Source organism: Engraulis encrasicolus, chromosome 16, assembly GCF_034702125.1.
Source record: "Engraulis encrasicolus isolate BLACKSEA-1 chromosome 16, IST_EnEncr_1.0, whole genome shotgun sequence".
NCBI classification, from domain to species: domain Eukaryota; kingdom Metazoa; phylum Chordata; class Actinopteri; order Clupeiformes; family Engraulidae; genus Engraulis; species Engraulis encrasicolus.
In genome coordinates this window covers 10233594-10248380 of record NC_085872.1, presented here as the reverse complement: position 1 = coordinate 10248380, position 14787 = coordinate 10233594, and the positions used below count along the sequence as shown (strand labels likewise).

Here is a 14787-nt window from a genome sequence, read left to right as displayed (position 1 = left end):
AGCCACTTTGGATGAAGGTGCCGACTGCATACACACACACATACACACACACACACACGGGCACACAGACACACGCACACACATGCACGCACACAGGCACACACACACACACGCACACACACACACACACACACACACACACACACACACACACACACACACACACACACACACACACATATACACACACACACACGGGCACACAGACACACGCACACACATGCACACACACACACACACACACACACACACACACACACACACACACACACACACACATACATACATACACACACACACACACACACACACACACACAGACACATGCACGCACACGCACACACACACACACACACACACACACACACACACACACACACACACACACACACACACACACACACACACACACACACACACACACACACACACACACACACACACAATTCCCCATTTAATTAGCTGCTGCTGTTTAAGTGGATAGCCGATTTTACACTTTCCCCTTTCAATATTGCCTTTCTTTCACATACACACACACATATGCACAAATGTGTGCATGACATGCATGTAGTGTACTTAGGCACATCTACAGATGCCCATATACATAAACATGGAAGCATGCACTGCCTCCTACACACGACTCATGTGTAAACATACACATTTGTCGCTCACACGTTTTTTTCTCTCACTTTGTCTTTAAAAGGAAGTAATTTTAATTAACGAGAAACACACAGGTTTGGGTGCACATGTGTGTGCCTGAAAACACACAGCTTCAGCTGTTTAGCACACTTCACACATAACACCCCTCGAAGTGGAAAAAAACATGTAACACGCACGCATGTGCACACGCGCACACACACACACACAGGCACCTCAGAGAATAATTTCTGGATTCATACAGTCCTGAATGTCACCTTTGTAACCTGAAAGTTCACAACAAACAGATTCTGTTACAAAGTTTTGTTGTGTTTTCACTTTTTTTTGCTCCGTCTCTCTCCCTCTCCCTCTCCCTCTCTCTCTCTCGCTCTCTCTCTCTCTCTCTCTCTCTCTCTCTCTCTCTCTCTCTCTCTCTCTCTCTCTCTGTCTGTTTTTTTTTCTCCTTTTTTCCTTCGTTGACCCGCATTTGTCAATTTATTCATTAAGTCCAACGCATGCATGCCACAATGACACAAGCAGAGGCCCTGTCCGAGAGAGGACAACACTGGGTCCACTTACCTCCCCTAATGGGTTAATTAAAGACATACGTCAGGCCCAACAAAAAGGCAGTTTCTGCTGCCCTGGTAAGTCATGGAAAACCACATGCCCCCTCACTCCTAAAATAGCACCTGGACGTTTGAATAAGCCCAACACGGGAGATTGTTGGGGGAGGGGTGAGGTACAGGTCTCAGGGAGTGTGTGGTTTTTGAGGAATTTTGCATTACTAGATGTTTCCATTAAGTCGTGTGTGTGTGTATGTGTGTGTGCGTGTGTGTGTGTGTGCGCGTGTGCGTGTGCGTGTGTGTTTTTCCTCTTTCCACCTCTCGTTCTCCCACAAAACTCCCGTCTCCTCCTCCTCCCATCTCCATCCATCTCTCCCTCCTGCTCCCTTAAGATCCGTTTGGAACAGAGGACCCCTTTGCTGACGGTGCCTTTGGGGGGAAGACCGGCTTTGCCGACTTTGGGCAAATGTCAAAGGTAGGGCGGAGGACAGGACAGGACTGGACGTTGGGGCCCTGGGGAGTGTGACGCAGGTTCTGCTGTATGCATTGTATGATGCTGCAGATGCTAGTCATCACACAGCTGCCTTTCCCCTACACCAGGGGTGTCAAACTCATTTTGGTCCGGGGGCCGCATACAACCCATGTGGACCTCAAGCGGGCCGCATTAGTAACATCATCGCCAAAAAAAAAGAAAAAGAAACGTAAAGCAGAGGATTAGTGTTCAGTACTATCACGTTTTAAGTGTGTTGAATATGTAGAAAGCAATGCAATACTGATAATCCTATGCAAAATTTCCTTGACTTCATTCATTCATTGGCAACCGTCAATTAATTAAATATGGGACAGTTCATTTTTGCAGGGGGTCTGGGGGTTTACCCCCAGAAAATGTTGTATTTCTTATATGTAATTTCCTGCATTTTCACGCATTCTAACATCCCGTTTCCAGTTTGAGCTTAATAGGAACCAATACAAATCCTATTATATATATTATTTAATTACAACCAATACCAATACAATACGAATAAGAAGTATTAACATTTTATCTCTATATATGAGGTCTATAATATATGAGCTTTATGAAATGCCTGTTACAGTACAAATTCACTATTTATAATAGAAGTGTGAGGTGCACTTTACTACATATATACAGTGTAACAGAGGGACCATTGGGTTAATGTCATGCAGGTTTCGATTTTGCCCCGAGGGCCGTAATTGCGCATTTCGGTTATTTAATTTAAAAAAAGTAAAAAAAAAGAAAAATATTTTTTTTTTTTTTTTTTACATCCGGGCCGGATGGAACCCTCCCGCGGGCCGGACCCCTGCCCTACACGCACAAACACACACACAGGGACGCATGCACACACACACACCCACACATTCACAAACACACACACTCACACTCAAAATCACACTCACACTCACACATGCACACATGCACACACACACAAACACGCAGAGATGATGGAATCTGTTATTATTATTATTATTCTGTTATTTTTACTTAAAATTCCTCCTTCCTAGTGGTTTTAGTTTTAGACTGCCAACATCCACAATGCAGTTTCTGTCCAAAGCAGCTCACAGCATTGCACTCAGCACAGAATATATAGTTTTACAACACATAGTACTACACATCTGTGTGATTTGGCATACAGTATGACCGTGTTATTCCTGAAAAAGTAAGACAAAATATTTACAAGGTTTTTTTTGTTACTTTTTTTCAAATTCAGCTGTCAGCTGCAATTGAATAAATAGATGTCTGTGTTTTTTTTTTCAGAAGCACCTCTATTAATTACTTCATACTTTTCTCCCTAATATTATGGTTTCTGGTGCTGTCATGAACAGGGTTTCTCTGGATCTGCATTCGATAGGCGGCCCTCCCATCCTCCCAAGAAGAATGTTCCACCTAAACCAGCTCCTCCTCCCTACAGCTCCAGTAAGTAACCGCACTTGTTCTTTCGCCAATTGTGTGTATTAACATGTTTCTGAAAAAAATCCCTCGTAAATACTGAATTAAGGTGTTAAGGAAGTCCTTAATAAAAGAAATGCCAGCAGCTGATCCATTTAGTGATGCTCTGCAGTTGAATGGCATCATTTCTAAGATAAACCTGTCCTGTGTCATTGAAATGGAACAGTTTTACTACTTGTAATGTTTTTTTGTTTTGTTTTTAGGAACTGAAGTTTTATATTGTGAAGTTTATTAATTATTTAAGTAAAGTCTCCATGGGTATGGGTCAGTCAACCTCTTCAGTTACGCTGACACAGCTCATTTGGAGCAATCAGTGTTGAGGCCTTTTGAGGTGCTCATAGGATCATGCCTCCTAATTATTAGCTCATAATATGCCCTAATGCTCTTTTCCCAAATGCATAAGTCATCCCCTTTATAGCCTTTTGGACCACTGCCACAGAGGAACCCATGGGGGTTAAAGAACGGCCAGCTAAACGCCGTAATTGGATTATTGGTGGGGTGTTTACTTTCGGCCCATGGCAGGATTGTAAACTGGACTTGTGGGTCACTGGATAAAAACCAGACTGAAAATGATGTATGAATATGAAGATTTATTGAACGATATGGTGTCCAGTATGTCACGTAAGTGAGTACACCCCTCACATCTTGGCAAATTTGTGAGTATATCTTTTCATAGGAGAGCATTAAAGAAATTTCACTTTGACACAATCATTAGTGACCTATTAACAGCATATATAACTGCTTAAATTTCTCATTCACTCAGAAAAAAATCTTAATACAGCCATTAATGTTTGAACATTGCCCACAAAAGTGAGTACACCCCAGATTAAAATCCGGTAGAGAAGGGGCCGTCTTTGCTCGATTCGTCTCAAAATGAAAAGGGATTAAAAGGGAGGTCATCGGTGTGTGTTTCAACCTTTCTTTACATTGAACTTTAAAATTTTGAGTCTGCACCTGGCGTCAATAGATTGGTGTGAGATTTGAATGCAATCCTATGGAGAGTATCATGATCTGCTTCAGTAGTCACAGTGCATGTTGACATGCATGTTTCTTTTAGGTGTAATTCAGATTTCCAATGTTAACAGCATTTATGCATCCCCAAACCATGTCAGTCCCACTACCATGCTTGACTATCACAAGGATAAACTTTTTTTTGTAAAACTCACTTGTTTACCACCACACTTGCTTGAAACCATCTAAAGCAAATTTGTTTATCTTGGTCTCAAGAGAGATGAACAGACCAAGGATATGGATCACTGGAACCATGTTGTGTGGTCTGAAGAGACCAAGATGAACAAATGTGCTTGAGATGGTGTCAAGCATGTGTGGTGGTAAACATGTGAGTTGTAGGAAATCGGATTTTAATCTGGGGTGTACTCACTTTTGTGGGCAATGTTCAAACATTAATGGCTGTATTTTTATTCTTTCTGAGTGAACAAGACATTTTAGCGGTTATATATGTTGTTAAAAAAGCCACTAATCATTGTGTCAAAGTGAAATTTCTTTAATGCTCTCCTATGAAAAGATATACTCACAAATCTGCAAAAATGTGAGGGCAAGTTATGACTAGTGCATTACTCAGTGGCGTTCAGTGTGAGTTCAGGGTAGGGCATTGGCTGTCCATATCGCAACACTTCATTTAAACTTATCATATTGTACTTTTTGATGACCCATTATCTGATCTGTCAGCTGCTGTCTTGGTCATTTTTTCCCCCTCCTAGAATCCCATTAATTCTAATCACAGGTACATAGTCAGTGTTTATACACTTATTGCTTTTTAAAGGACATTGTGAGCTCCCATAAGGGGGGAATGTTGTGTTATGAGCCTCTATGACTTTGCTGCATAGATACAGCAGATAGGATTTTAATTTCCATGCTTGATCTACTGTTAGAACATGGCATTATTCCGCTAACCAACCTCCCCTTCCCCCCTTCAGACGACAGTGACACTGAGTGAAGGTAGGTGATGTATATATCGGGTGTCAGCATCATGCAATCGACATTGATATGAAGTGATTACCAATTAACCAAAATCGACTTGTATTATTGGGTTTGTCCTCTTTGAACTCACCTCCTCAAATGACAATGGGCCACTGAGCGACACAGCTGAATGGCAGTTTGAAAAACTGTGTCAGTGTGCTTCATAGTAGCCGAGGCCTGCAGCATGCCTGGAACGTGTGTGTGTGGCTAAAACAGCTTCCCCTTTCTTAGAATTTCCTATTTTTGAGCTTATCAACAGGAAACATGCGGGCATGAACGTGCTGTGTTCTCACCAGAGTGAAGTGTGATTTCATTTTCTTTTTTTCCCACCACTGGCTAGTTGTGGGCCCAGTGTGGTGGATGTGTGATGAAATGTACACATAGGCACGTGTACTAACAGTTGTTGTGCATTTTTGCCAAAAGGTGGTTGATTTAAAGTAATAATATATATATTTTTAAATGTTGTTCTCAAAGCATCTGCAGAAAAGATTTTCCAGATAATAATACAGTGTAGCTTAGTTAGGGCACTCTTGCCAGGTGTTGATCCAGCTCAACACTGTAGCGGCTTTTGTTGAATAAAATGATTAGACCATTCTTCCCCTCCTGACCTGCGCTTGGAGTAATAACGAGACATAGGTTCCCCACCCCATCCCTGATTCAGCAGATCGGGATGTGGCTGTGTTGTCATACTTTGGGATGTTTCAGCAGAAGATGCTCAACCAGGGGGTATACAGTTGAGAACAATATTATTAGCAAAACTTATCATAAATGGCACCGTATTGACTATTAATGATCAGGTGGGTAATAATTTTGTCCTAGTGATTTTTGCCATTTTTTTCTAATCTAAATTCAACTTATTGGACACTATCTCCAGAGTCTAGTTGTTTCCATAATAACAAAAACTTGTTAATAACGGTCATTCTGACTGAGAAATCAAGAGAGATGTCTGATTTCTGGAGGGGGGTAAATAATATTGTCCTTAACTGTACTAAGAACATGGTGAAGAGAAACAACAGGCTTAGTTAACCTATAGAAAGTGGAATACCTGCTTGTTGAATACATCAGGTGATGCCACGTGCAGCCGCTCCCTAAGCGACTGTGGCTTTTGGCCTGGAGCCGATATCGTCAGACGGTGCCCAGCCGTCTTGGGGTGTTTCGACCCTTAACCGTAACACCCTCCAGCTGGCGGGTCAGCAGTGGTGGCCAGGTCACTGCTCATCGGCTCCAGGCCTCCAGCCCTCCTCCTCCCTCTTAAACCACAGCCAACAAGAGGCTCATTCTGCTGCCTCCCCTATCCTGCGCACTGCTGCCTTACGCTCTCTGCCTGCCACGCCGAGTGTAGTGAGCGCCGACCATACTGACTGTGCCGGGAACCCTCTACACCCCACCTCGATTGGAAATAACCAAGCTTGCCAGCCTTTCTCCCTGCACTCCATTATGAGGTCTTGATATTTCAGTCTCTTCCTCTCGTGGGCCTCATCGCAGCCTTCCTCCCATGGCACTGTTAGTTCCACGAGGACGATCTTCTTGGCCTGCTCTGCCCAGATAACTATATCAGGCCTCAAGGTGGTTTGGACAACAGGGGGGAACGTGAGCTTCCTTCCCAGGTCAGCTGACATTTCCCATCCTTGTGCCCCTTGGAGGATGTTGCTCCTAGCTCTCTTCACAGAGGATGTCTGCTCTCCTGCCCTGATGAACTGTACTGCTGGTACCTGTGGCTTGGGAGGTTGCGGTCTTCTCCTGGCCTGCTCTAGGATGTCTGCGATCACGCGGAGCACCTGGTCGTGCCTCCACCTGTATCTCCCCTGGGCCAGAGCTGTCTGACACCCTGCTAGGATGTGGGACAGGGTCCCCTTCTTCCCACACAGCCTGCAGAGCGGGTCTTCCCTCAGGCCCCACCTTGCCAAGTTCACTGGTGACGGCAGTACGTCATACACAGACCTCAAGAGAAAGCTTACACGGAATGGCTCCAGCCTCCAGAGTTCCGACCACGTGACCCTCCTGTTTGGGAGGTCCCATCTGGTCCAAGTCCCCTGGGTAGCTAGTTCGACAGCCTTTGCCTTCCGCGCTTCCTCCTCCTGGTAACGCACTTCGGCTTGCACCATCTCCCTCCTCTGCTGCGCAGTTGCCTTCTTCCACTGTGTAAAGTGTGATGTTCCCAGTCCCTGGCGGCCAGTGCAAACGTTGCCGACGATGTCCCTCAACTCCAAAGAGCTTTCAGCTTGCCTGACCGCAGCGTCTGCCAGCCACTTGCGGCCAGTTCTTGTGGTGACTCCGGCTTTGCTGACACGCTCATCTTTAGAGTCCCTTAGCATCAAGGTCACCCTGCACTTGGCCACCTTGAACTCCTCTACCACAGAGGAAAATGGAAGTTGCAGCTGTCCTGACCGGATATAGAGTCCCACTGCTGTGAAGCTGGGAGGGATGCCAAGCCACCGCCTCAGATGTTTGTTCACTCTCCTTTCCAACCCCTCCACTACAGTCAATGGGATCTCATAAACCGTCAGTAACCACATCAGCCTTGGTAGGAGCCCATGCTGGTATATCCAGGCTTTAAACTTACCAGGTAGACCAGACCTCTCAATCCTTCTTAGCCATTCGTCGGTCTGCTTCCCTGTGTCGGTGATGTTATTCCGGTCACTGAGGGTGTCATCATACCACTTCCCTAGGCATTTGATGGGGTTCTCCTTGATTGTTGGGATCTGTTCGCCTTGGACTTGCAGTTCAAAGGATTCAGTCAGTTTCCCCTGCCTTATTACCAGACTTCGGGACTTCTTGGGCTTGAATGTCATCCTTGCCCATGAAGCCAAAGCCCCCAGGGTCTTCAGGATCCATCTGGCCTCCACGTGTGTTGTAGTTGTTATAGTGAGGTCGTCCATGAATCCTCTCAGGGGTGGCTGTCTGCTTCCTGCTGCAGTCACTGGTCCCTTAGCCTCCGCTTCTGCAGCTGTAACTAGGAGGTTCATCCCCATGATGAAGAGGATGGGTGAGACTGTACACCCTGTTACAATCCCCTTCTCCAGTGACTGCCACGCGGTGGTGAACCTGGCAGTCTGGAAGCGCAGCTTAGTTATTATTCATCTGCCTGATCTTGTCGGGGATGTGGTACAGCTCCATGGCCTTGTCGATGAGGGTGTGGGGTATAGACCTATACGCGTTGGCCAGATCCAACCAGACAACTGTTAAGTTGCCCTTCTTTCTCTTGGCTTCCTGGATCAGGTGGCTGAGGACAGCAGTATGTTCCAGGCACCCGGAGAACCCTGGTATGCCTCCCTTCTGGATTGAGGTGTCAACATAACCATTCTGCGTCATGTAAGCTGTCATGCGCCGTGCCAAGACTGAGAAGAAAATCTTGGCTTCTACACTCAGCAAGGAGATGGTGCGGAACTGGCTGATTGTAGAAGAGTCTTTCTCCTTTGGCACAAAACACCCCTCTGACACCCTCCAGGATGCTGGAATGCTGCCCTTTGACCAGATTGTCCTCAGGATCTTCCACAGCCTACGTAGAAGAAGGGGACACTTCTTGTAGACTTTGTAGGGTAATCCACTTGGTCCAGGGGCTGATGCGGTTCTCGCCCTCTTTACTACCTCTTCCACTTCTTTCCATGTTGGCTCTCTGGTCTCTAGCTGTTTTGAAGGGGGTGGGACATTGATGATTCTTGGGTGGTTGCCCAGATCTTCATGTCTTTGTGGGTCACAGTGCGTTGACCTGAGGGCGTCCTCTACCTCCTCTTTAGAGCTGGTCAGAGTTCCTGATCTAGATTCCCCTAGTAGGCCCTTGGTGAATCTATAGGGGTCCTTTATGAACTGCGCCCTCCTGGACCCTTTCCTCCTCCTCTCCCTTCGTGTCTGCTCCGCCTTCCTCAGCCTGCGAAGCCGGTCACGAAGTGTGGCTGTTAGGTCTTTGATCCCCACTTTTTCCTCTTCTGTTGCGACCCTGAACTGCCTGGAAAGTGACTTGACCTCTTTCCGCAGGCCCTGCATCTCCTTCTCCCTTCGATTAGGCTGTCGCGCTCTTGGGTCAGTTGCCTTTCTCTCCTCAGTGCCAAACCGCTCTCTTGCCACGTTGTAAGTGATCGTAGTCATTGTCTCAATCTTCCTCTCTGCTGTCCCTGCTAGTGCCACTTCGAGGATCTTGTTCAGGTCCTCATCTAACTGCTGCCACTCTTTGTCGCTGTTCATCCTTGGCCATTTCACTCTCTCCTTTGCAGGTTGAGGTTGCTGGGAGGCATCAGAGTTGGCCGTTGTGCGGTTCTGGGGCAGCGTCATTGCCAAGAGATCTCCAGTGCTGTGGGGTGCCTCCTGACTGGGGTTCTCCTGCGTCTCACGTGGTGTTGCCACACTGCGCTGCAAGAACGTTGCCTCTTTTCCACACTTGGCCTTGGCCTGATGTATTTTCAGCCCTCTGGTGTTCTTACATACTTTGCCGCATTGGCATCTGACCTCTGATGTCGTCCCTGTCAATGTAGTCTGGGTGAGCCTTCTCGTTAGCCGTGTCGTGATCCTGGTCGGTACCGTTGTGTCTGTCCGTGCGAGTCTCTCATCCTCCCCCCCTCTCGGGAGACTCTGGGGGTATTGCTCTTTTTGGGTTTTAGTAGCTTGCTGTGGTGCCCTCTTGCGAGTGCTGCACATAAGGTTGCCAGCCTCATGCACCCGTGCCAGGCTTTCCTGGAGGTCAGCTGTCTCTCCAGCGTCACTGATCTTCCTCAGTTGCCATCCAGCCTTTCCTGGAAGTCACTGGTTTCCCAGAGTTCAACTTGTTGAATACATCAGGTGATGCCACGTGCAGCCGCTCCCTAAGCGACTGTGGCTTTTGGCCTGGAGCCGATATCGTCAGACGGTGCCCATATAGATATACTAATAGATATACCTGCATAAATCATTTAGTTATCTATCTATTAATTAGATGATTTACCTCTAACTCAGTGTTAACTTAAACCTGGTTTACAACTGAATCAGCTTATTAGTATACCCCCAGTTGCTTGACACGCACACACGCACATCACATCACCCCATCACTAGTTCAGTATAAACAGCCATGAATAATGGCACAGAGAGTGTGTTTACTGTGCCTTGATCTTGATCTGGCCATTGTTATTCTTTCTGGATTTTAACTAATTGTTTACTAATAGGAGTCTTACATTGAAGAAGCAAAAGAGACCGGTCTGAGATGGTGAAAATTCAATGAAAATGAATTTTCATTCATTTACCCACTAATGTTTCATGCTGAATTCCCACATTTGAATTACTGAACCAAAATATGACGCCACTTTCCTCTTTGCTTCTTCAATATACTACATCTTATGGGTATGCTATACTATATGCTATGAGATTTAGCGAAGTTAAATGAATAGGCGATGCAATGTTAGCTCGTCTTTTCCACAAGGGCTCATATGAATCTGAATCACATCAGATGTGACAAAGTGACCAAGTAAATCACAGTCTTGCGAAAAAAGAGATATGTGAGGAATTTCAATACGTGTGCATTAGAGTATAATGTGGACAGGAGGGATTTACAGCATACTGTACAAATGGGAGATACTGGTAGATCTCAAAAGATGTGCGTGTGTGTGCGTGCGTGCGTGTAAAGAAAAGTGACTGTGTGTGTGTGTGTGTGGTTGTCAGTGACAAGTGCGGTGTATGACTCACTGGTTTGCCTCTCTTCTGACCTCGGGCCCACGCATTTTGACCACAGATCTGATTGTCAGCCTCCCTGAGAAATCTCTAACTTACATTTTGTCTCTCTGAACCAGCTCAAGATGGATGTCAATATGTGCACCGACCGAATTGCAGTTGAAAAAATTATTAGTCTCTCTTTTAGATTATGTATAATAAGGGCTCTAAATTAACACCAGTTAACCGTCCAAATGCTTGTGAAATATCAGTTTTCATCCATTAGTGAGTGTGTGGCTAGTAAGAGTAATATCTACTTTCCATTTTGGCTGGTGATGAAAACAAATGTCTATAATGATTTTCATTGTATATGGAGCAACAAATCCTGGATGTATAGTTTTGATGGTTGGCCAGTTGTTTGATCAGTGGCAGAGAAAAAATAATAACATTATTATTGTCTTCCAAAAAAAATGGCCTCTAACTGATCTTCAGTTTGCCGAAGTTTAGTTTGTGGTGCACTTTCTATTTGCAGCTTCCTCTTTTATGAAGGGTTGTTGGTACTGCAGGGCATGGGCTTGTGGCACACTACCTTATCTCCTCAATGGTATCTCAACAGCCTTCTTGCAAAATGATGATGATTAAAACTACAGAAGAAGACAGTGCGGCTTTCCGATAAATTGTCAGTACCAAGTTTTCACAATACATTTGATTAGGCAAGGCAACACAGAGAACGATAAGTGAAGATATGGCAAAGTTTACTGTAAAGGATAACTGTTACTGTAAAGAATGCTAAATATAACCTATTTTTTCCAGGAGACTCAAATATGTACGGCAGTTATTACAAGTGCGCTATGGTCCCATGGGTCATGGAATTTCTGGAATATCATAGAATTTCATCAAAGTTTTTCCAGTCATGGAAAGTCGTGGAATTTTACCATTTTGCATGCTGTCAGGGAATATCATGGGATTTTCGCATCAGTGGTGTAAAAGCAAAAATGAGACGATTTGGTTTCGTGCTGTAATGTGCAACATTCTAGAATACAATGAGCCCACTGAAGTTTGGCGATGGCTCTGCGTCGGCTCTAGGGGTGAAGATAATCGTCAGTTTTCACACTTTAAAAAACGCGTGTGGGTGCTGCTTATATGCAGGTGCAGTTTATAGGCCAGAAATTAAGGTAATCTGTTAACTGGATAACAGAACACAGTCATAAGCACAGTCCTTTGCTCACATTCTTTGGCTCATTGTGTATCTTGAAACTAAATTATTACTATTATTATTATTATTTATTATCATTATGATCATCATTATTATTACTATTACTATTATTATTATTAAATACATTTTCATAAAGGATTCCTGACTGGGAGGGATAGTCTTGTAGTGCTTCTGTTTGAAGTGCATGGTGGAATGCATATTTGTGTTTATTTTACAATGTTGCCTGTGGTCCTGTTGTTATAGCACTACACACCAAGGTGTGTCATATGTGCATGCCTGAGCCCAGAGAAATGACAGTTTCTTTGGCATGGAGGATGGGAGGTATTACTCTGCCGTTGTCTTTGTTTATCTAGCACATTTTGGCATTCTCTCTCTCTCTCTCTCTCTCTCTCTCTCTCTCTCTCTCTCTCTCTCTCTCTCTCTCTCTCTCTCTCTCTCTCTCTCTCTCTCTCTCTCTCTCTCTCTCTCTCTCTCTCTCGCTGGTGACTCAGAAACATGGTTAACACCTTTAAAGAGAACTGTGAGAGTGTGACATTCCCACGCTGGCTGGTGAGCACTGCCCGCTAGCATTAGCTGTAGTTTGCACTGACACCACACTGTACCCCCACCCACTCCTCCGTTAAAGGCAGCATCTAGCACACACTGACAGTCTCACTCTCTGTCTCCCCCCCTCTCTCACTCTCTGTCTCCCCCCCTCTCTCACTCTCTCTCTCTCTCTCTCTCTCTCTCTCTCTCTCTCTCTCTCTCTCTCTCTCTCTCTCTCTCTCTCTCTCTCTCTCTCTCTCTCTCTCTCTCTCTCTCTCTCTTTCTCACACACACACTTTCTCGATTGATTAATTACTCATTATTGCCAACAAAAACAAATAGAAGATGTCTATGGGAGCTCTCGTTTTCCATTGCAGTATGTACCAGCTGAAAGACCTCTGAGTGAAAGCCACAATTTGTACATCACGTTCTAGGCTATGTGACACTTCCCCTTACCTTCCCATAACCACCATCACCACACTTTATGCAGTATGGATGTGAGGTCATGTCAGATGGCAGAGATACCTTGCACCGCACGGGCTGCTTTATACTGCCCTACAAAGCAAAAAGGCAGTAATTGCATTGCTGTTTAATTGAGCTACTATGACTTTAATGCCATATATATCGAAGTCTAAATTTAAATGAAATGATTGATCTGCACAAAAGGTGATAATATAAAGGAACAAAACTGTCACATGTCAATAATCTTCCAAAAACCACTCATACTGGGTTGCAGTATAATTATAAAGTCAACTTATTCAGTTTTTAGCTCTGCGCAGTTACTGCCTTTTTGCTTTGTAGGGCAGAATAGACCTCAACATGGTTTAGTTCAGTGGTTCTCAACCTTTTTTTGATCAAATGGCCCCTTGACCTCATCATAAGCCGACCAACGCCCCCAATGTCAGATCTCTACCAATGCCCCATTTAGTTAAAAAAAAAAAAATGGACCATTGCTCTCAATTTGCAACTGAATGTCCCTCTCTCAACTCTTTCCTTCTAACGCCTTCTTAACCCCCTCCAAGGGCTCCCTAACACCCCCCTGGGGTGGGCAGTAGAGCAGCCGTTGAGAAACTCTTGCTTAGGTGCTGAAACGTGCCGAACCATGGTGTGGATGTTGAAACATGCTTCTCCTCCAGTGTGTGGGGAGTATGTGTGCTGTTCACTGATTTTGGTATGTGCCATGGTGAACAGATGCAGAAACGAAACCTGTGGCTGTGGCTTTGGTGTGCGGTGGTAAGAAGGCCCGAGAATACACCTCCCTCCACAGACCCGTAACCCCACTCCACACACACACACACACACACACACACACACACACACACACACACACACACACACACACACACACACACACACACACACACACACACACACACACACACACACACACACACACACACACACACACACACCATAGATCGTGCCAAACATCCAACAAAGTGGTAGCTCTCGCAACCAACCTTGTATGCCTTTCCACTGTAACCATAGTGTGGGTGTGGTGTCACAGTATGTGCAGTGAATTATGGGGCATATGTGATTTATCATGCCACAACCTTGTCACAGTCAACACAAGAGGTGTTTTGGAGGTTTACTAGATCGGTTGTCAGGTTATTGAGAACAATCATTAAGATCTAAACTCTGAACTCAATTCAAAATCGAACATAACATATTCTGGCACTGGAACATGCTCGCTCACCAGTTAAATCTTGCTTTCACCTATCAAATCTATCAAACATTTCTAAGCAGCTGGGTGGGAGTGTACTGCCCAACCCAGCCAAGACCCAGGTGTGCTCAGGTGTGTTTTCTGTGTTTGTGAAGTCGACGCTGGTCTCTCTTCCCCACTACCTGTCCACAGGTCAGGGCACGCCGGGACATGCCTTGGGGCCCACCGGTCACGCCGTGAGTAGAGGCCACAGTAGAGGCATGCCCGCCTCGCTGGCCGGTATTGCTGCCGTAAGTTCAGCGAGGATCCTGTATGCGTGCGTGCGTGCGTGCGTGGTTGTGTGCATCCATGCTTGTGTGTTTGCCGTCATTGCGCCGTTCCGCCTCCGTGCTGTGTGTTCGTGTCCAGCAGTGCCAAGCTTTGTAGCCATCCACCCTCCTCCTTCTCTTCATCTCCTTCAACACCGCCATCCATCCATCCATCCATCCATCCATCTATTCACCAACTAGCTACTCTGCTGTCCCCCACTCCGCCCAGGCTTCTTCTCACACTCCGTTAGCGAATCCCATTAGCCCGTTCTGAATATATGATGTACTGATGCTTTTTTGAGTTTTTTTTGGGTACT

General features: G+C 45.4%; 1 protein-coding gene across 5 annotated transcripts in view; it reads left to right on the top strand.

Annotated features, from left to right (window-relative positions):
* The window catches only part of eps15l1b (epidermal growth factor receptor pathway substrate 15-like 1b), a 55557-nt gene that overhangs the window by 32812 nt on the left and 7958 nt on the right, over positions 1–14787 (top strand). For 3 of the 5 annotated variants that reach the window (XM_063218563.1, XM_063218564.1, XM_063218562.1), the window contains 3 exons: positions 1592–1674; positions 3042–3132; positions 14355–14452. In XM_063218563.1, the coding sequence (XP_063074633.1) occupies positions 1592–1674; positions 3042–3132; positions 14355–14452 (272 nt within the window). The remainder of the gene's footprint in view (positions 1–1591; positions 1675–3041; positions 3133–14354; positions 14453–14787) is intronic. The other 2 variants (XM_063218565.1, XM_063218566.1) reach the window with 1 other exon arrangement.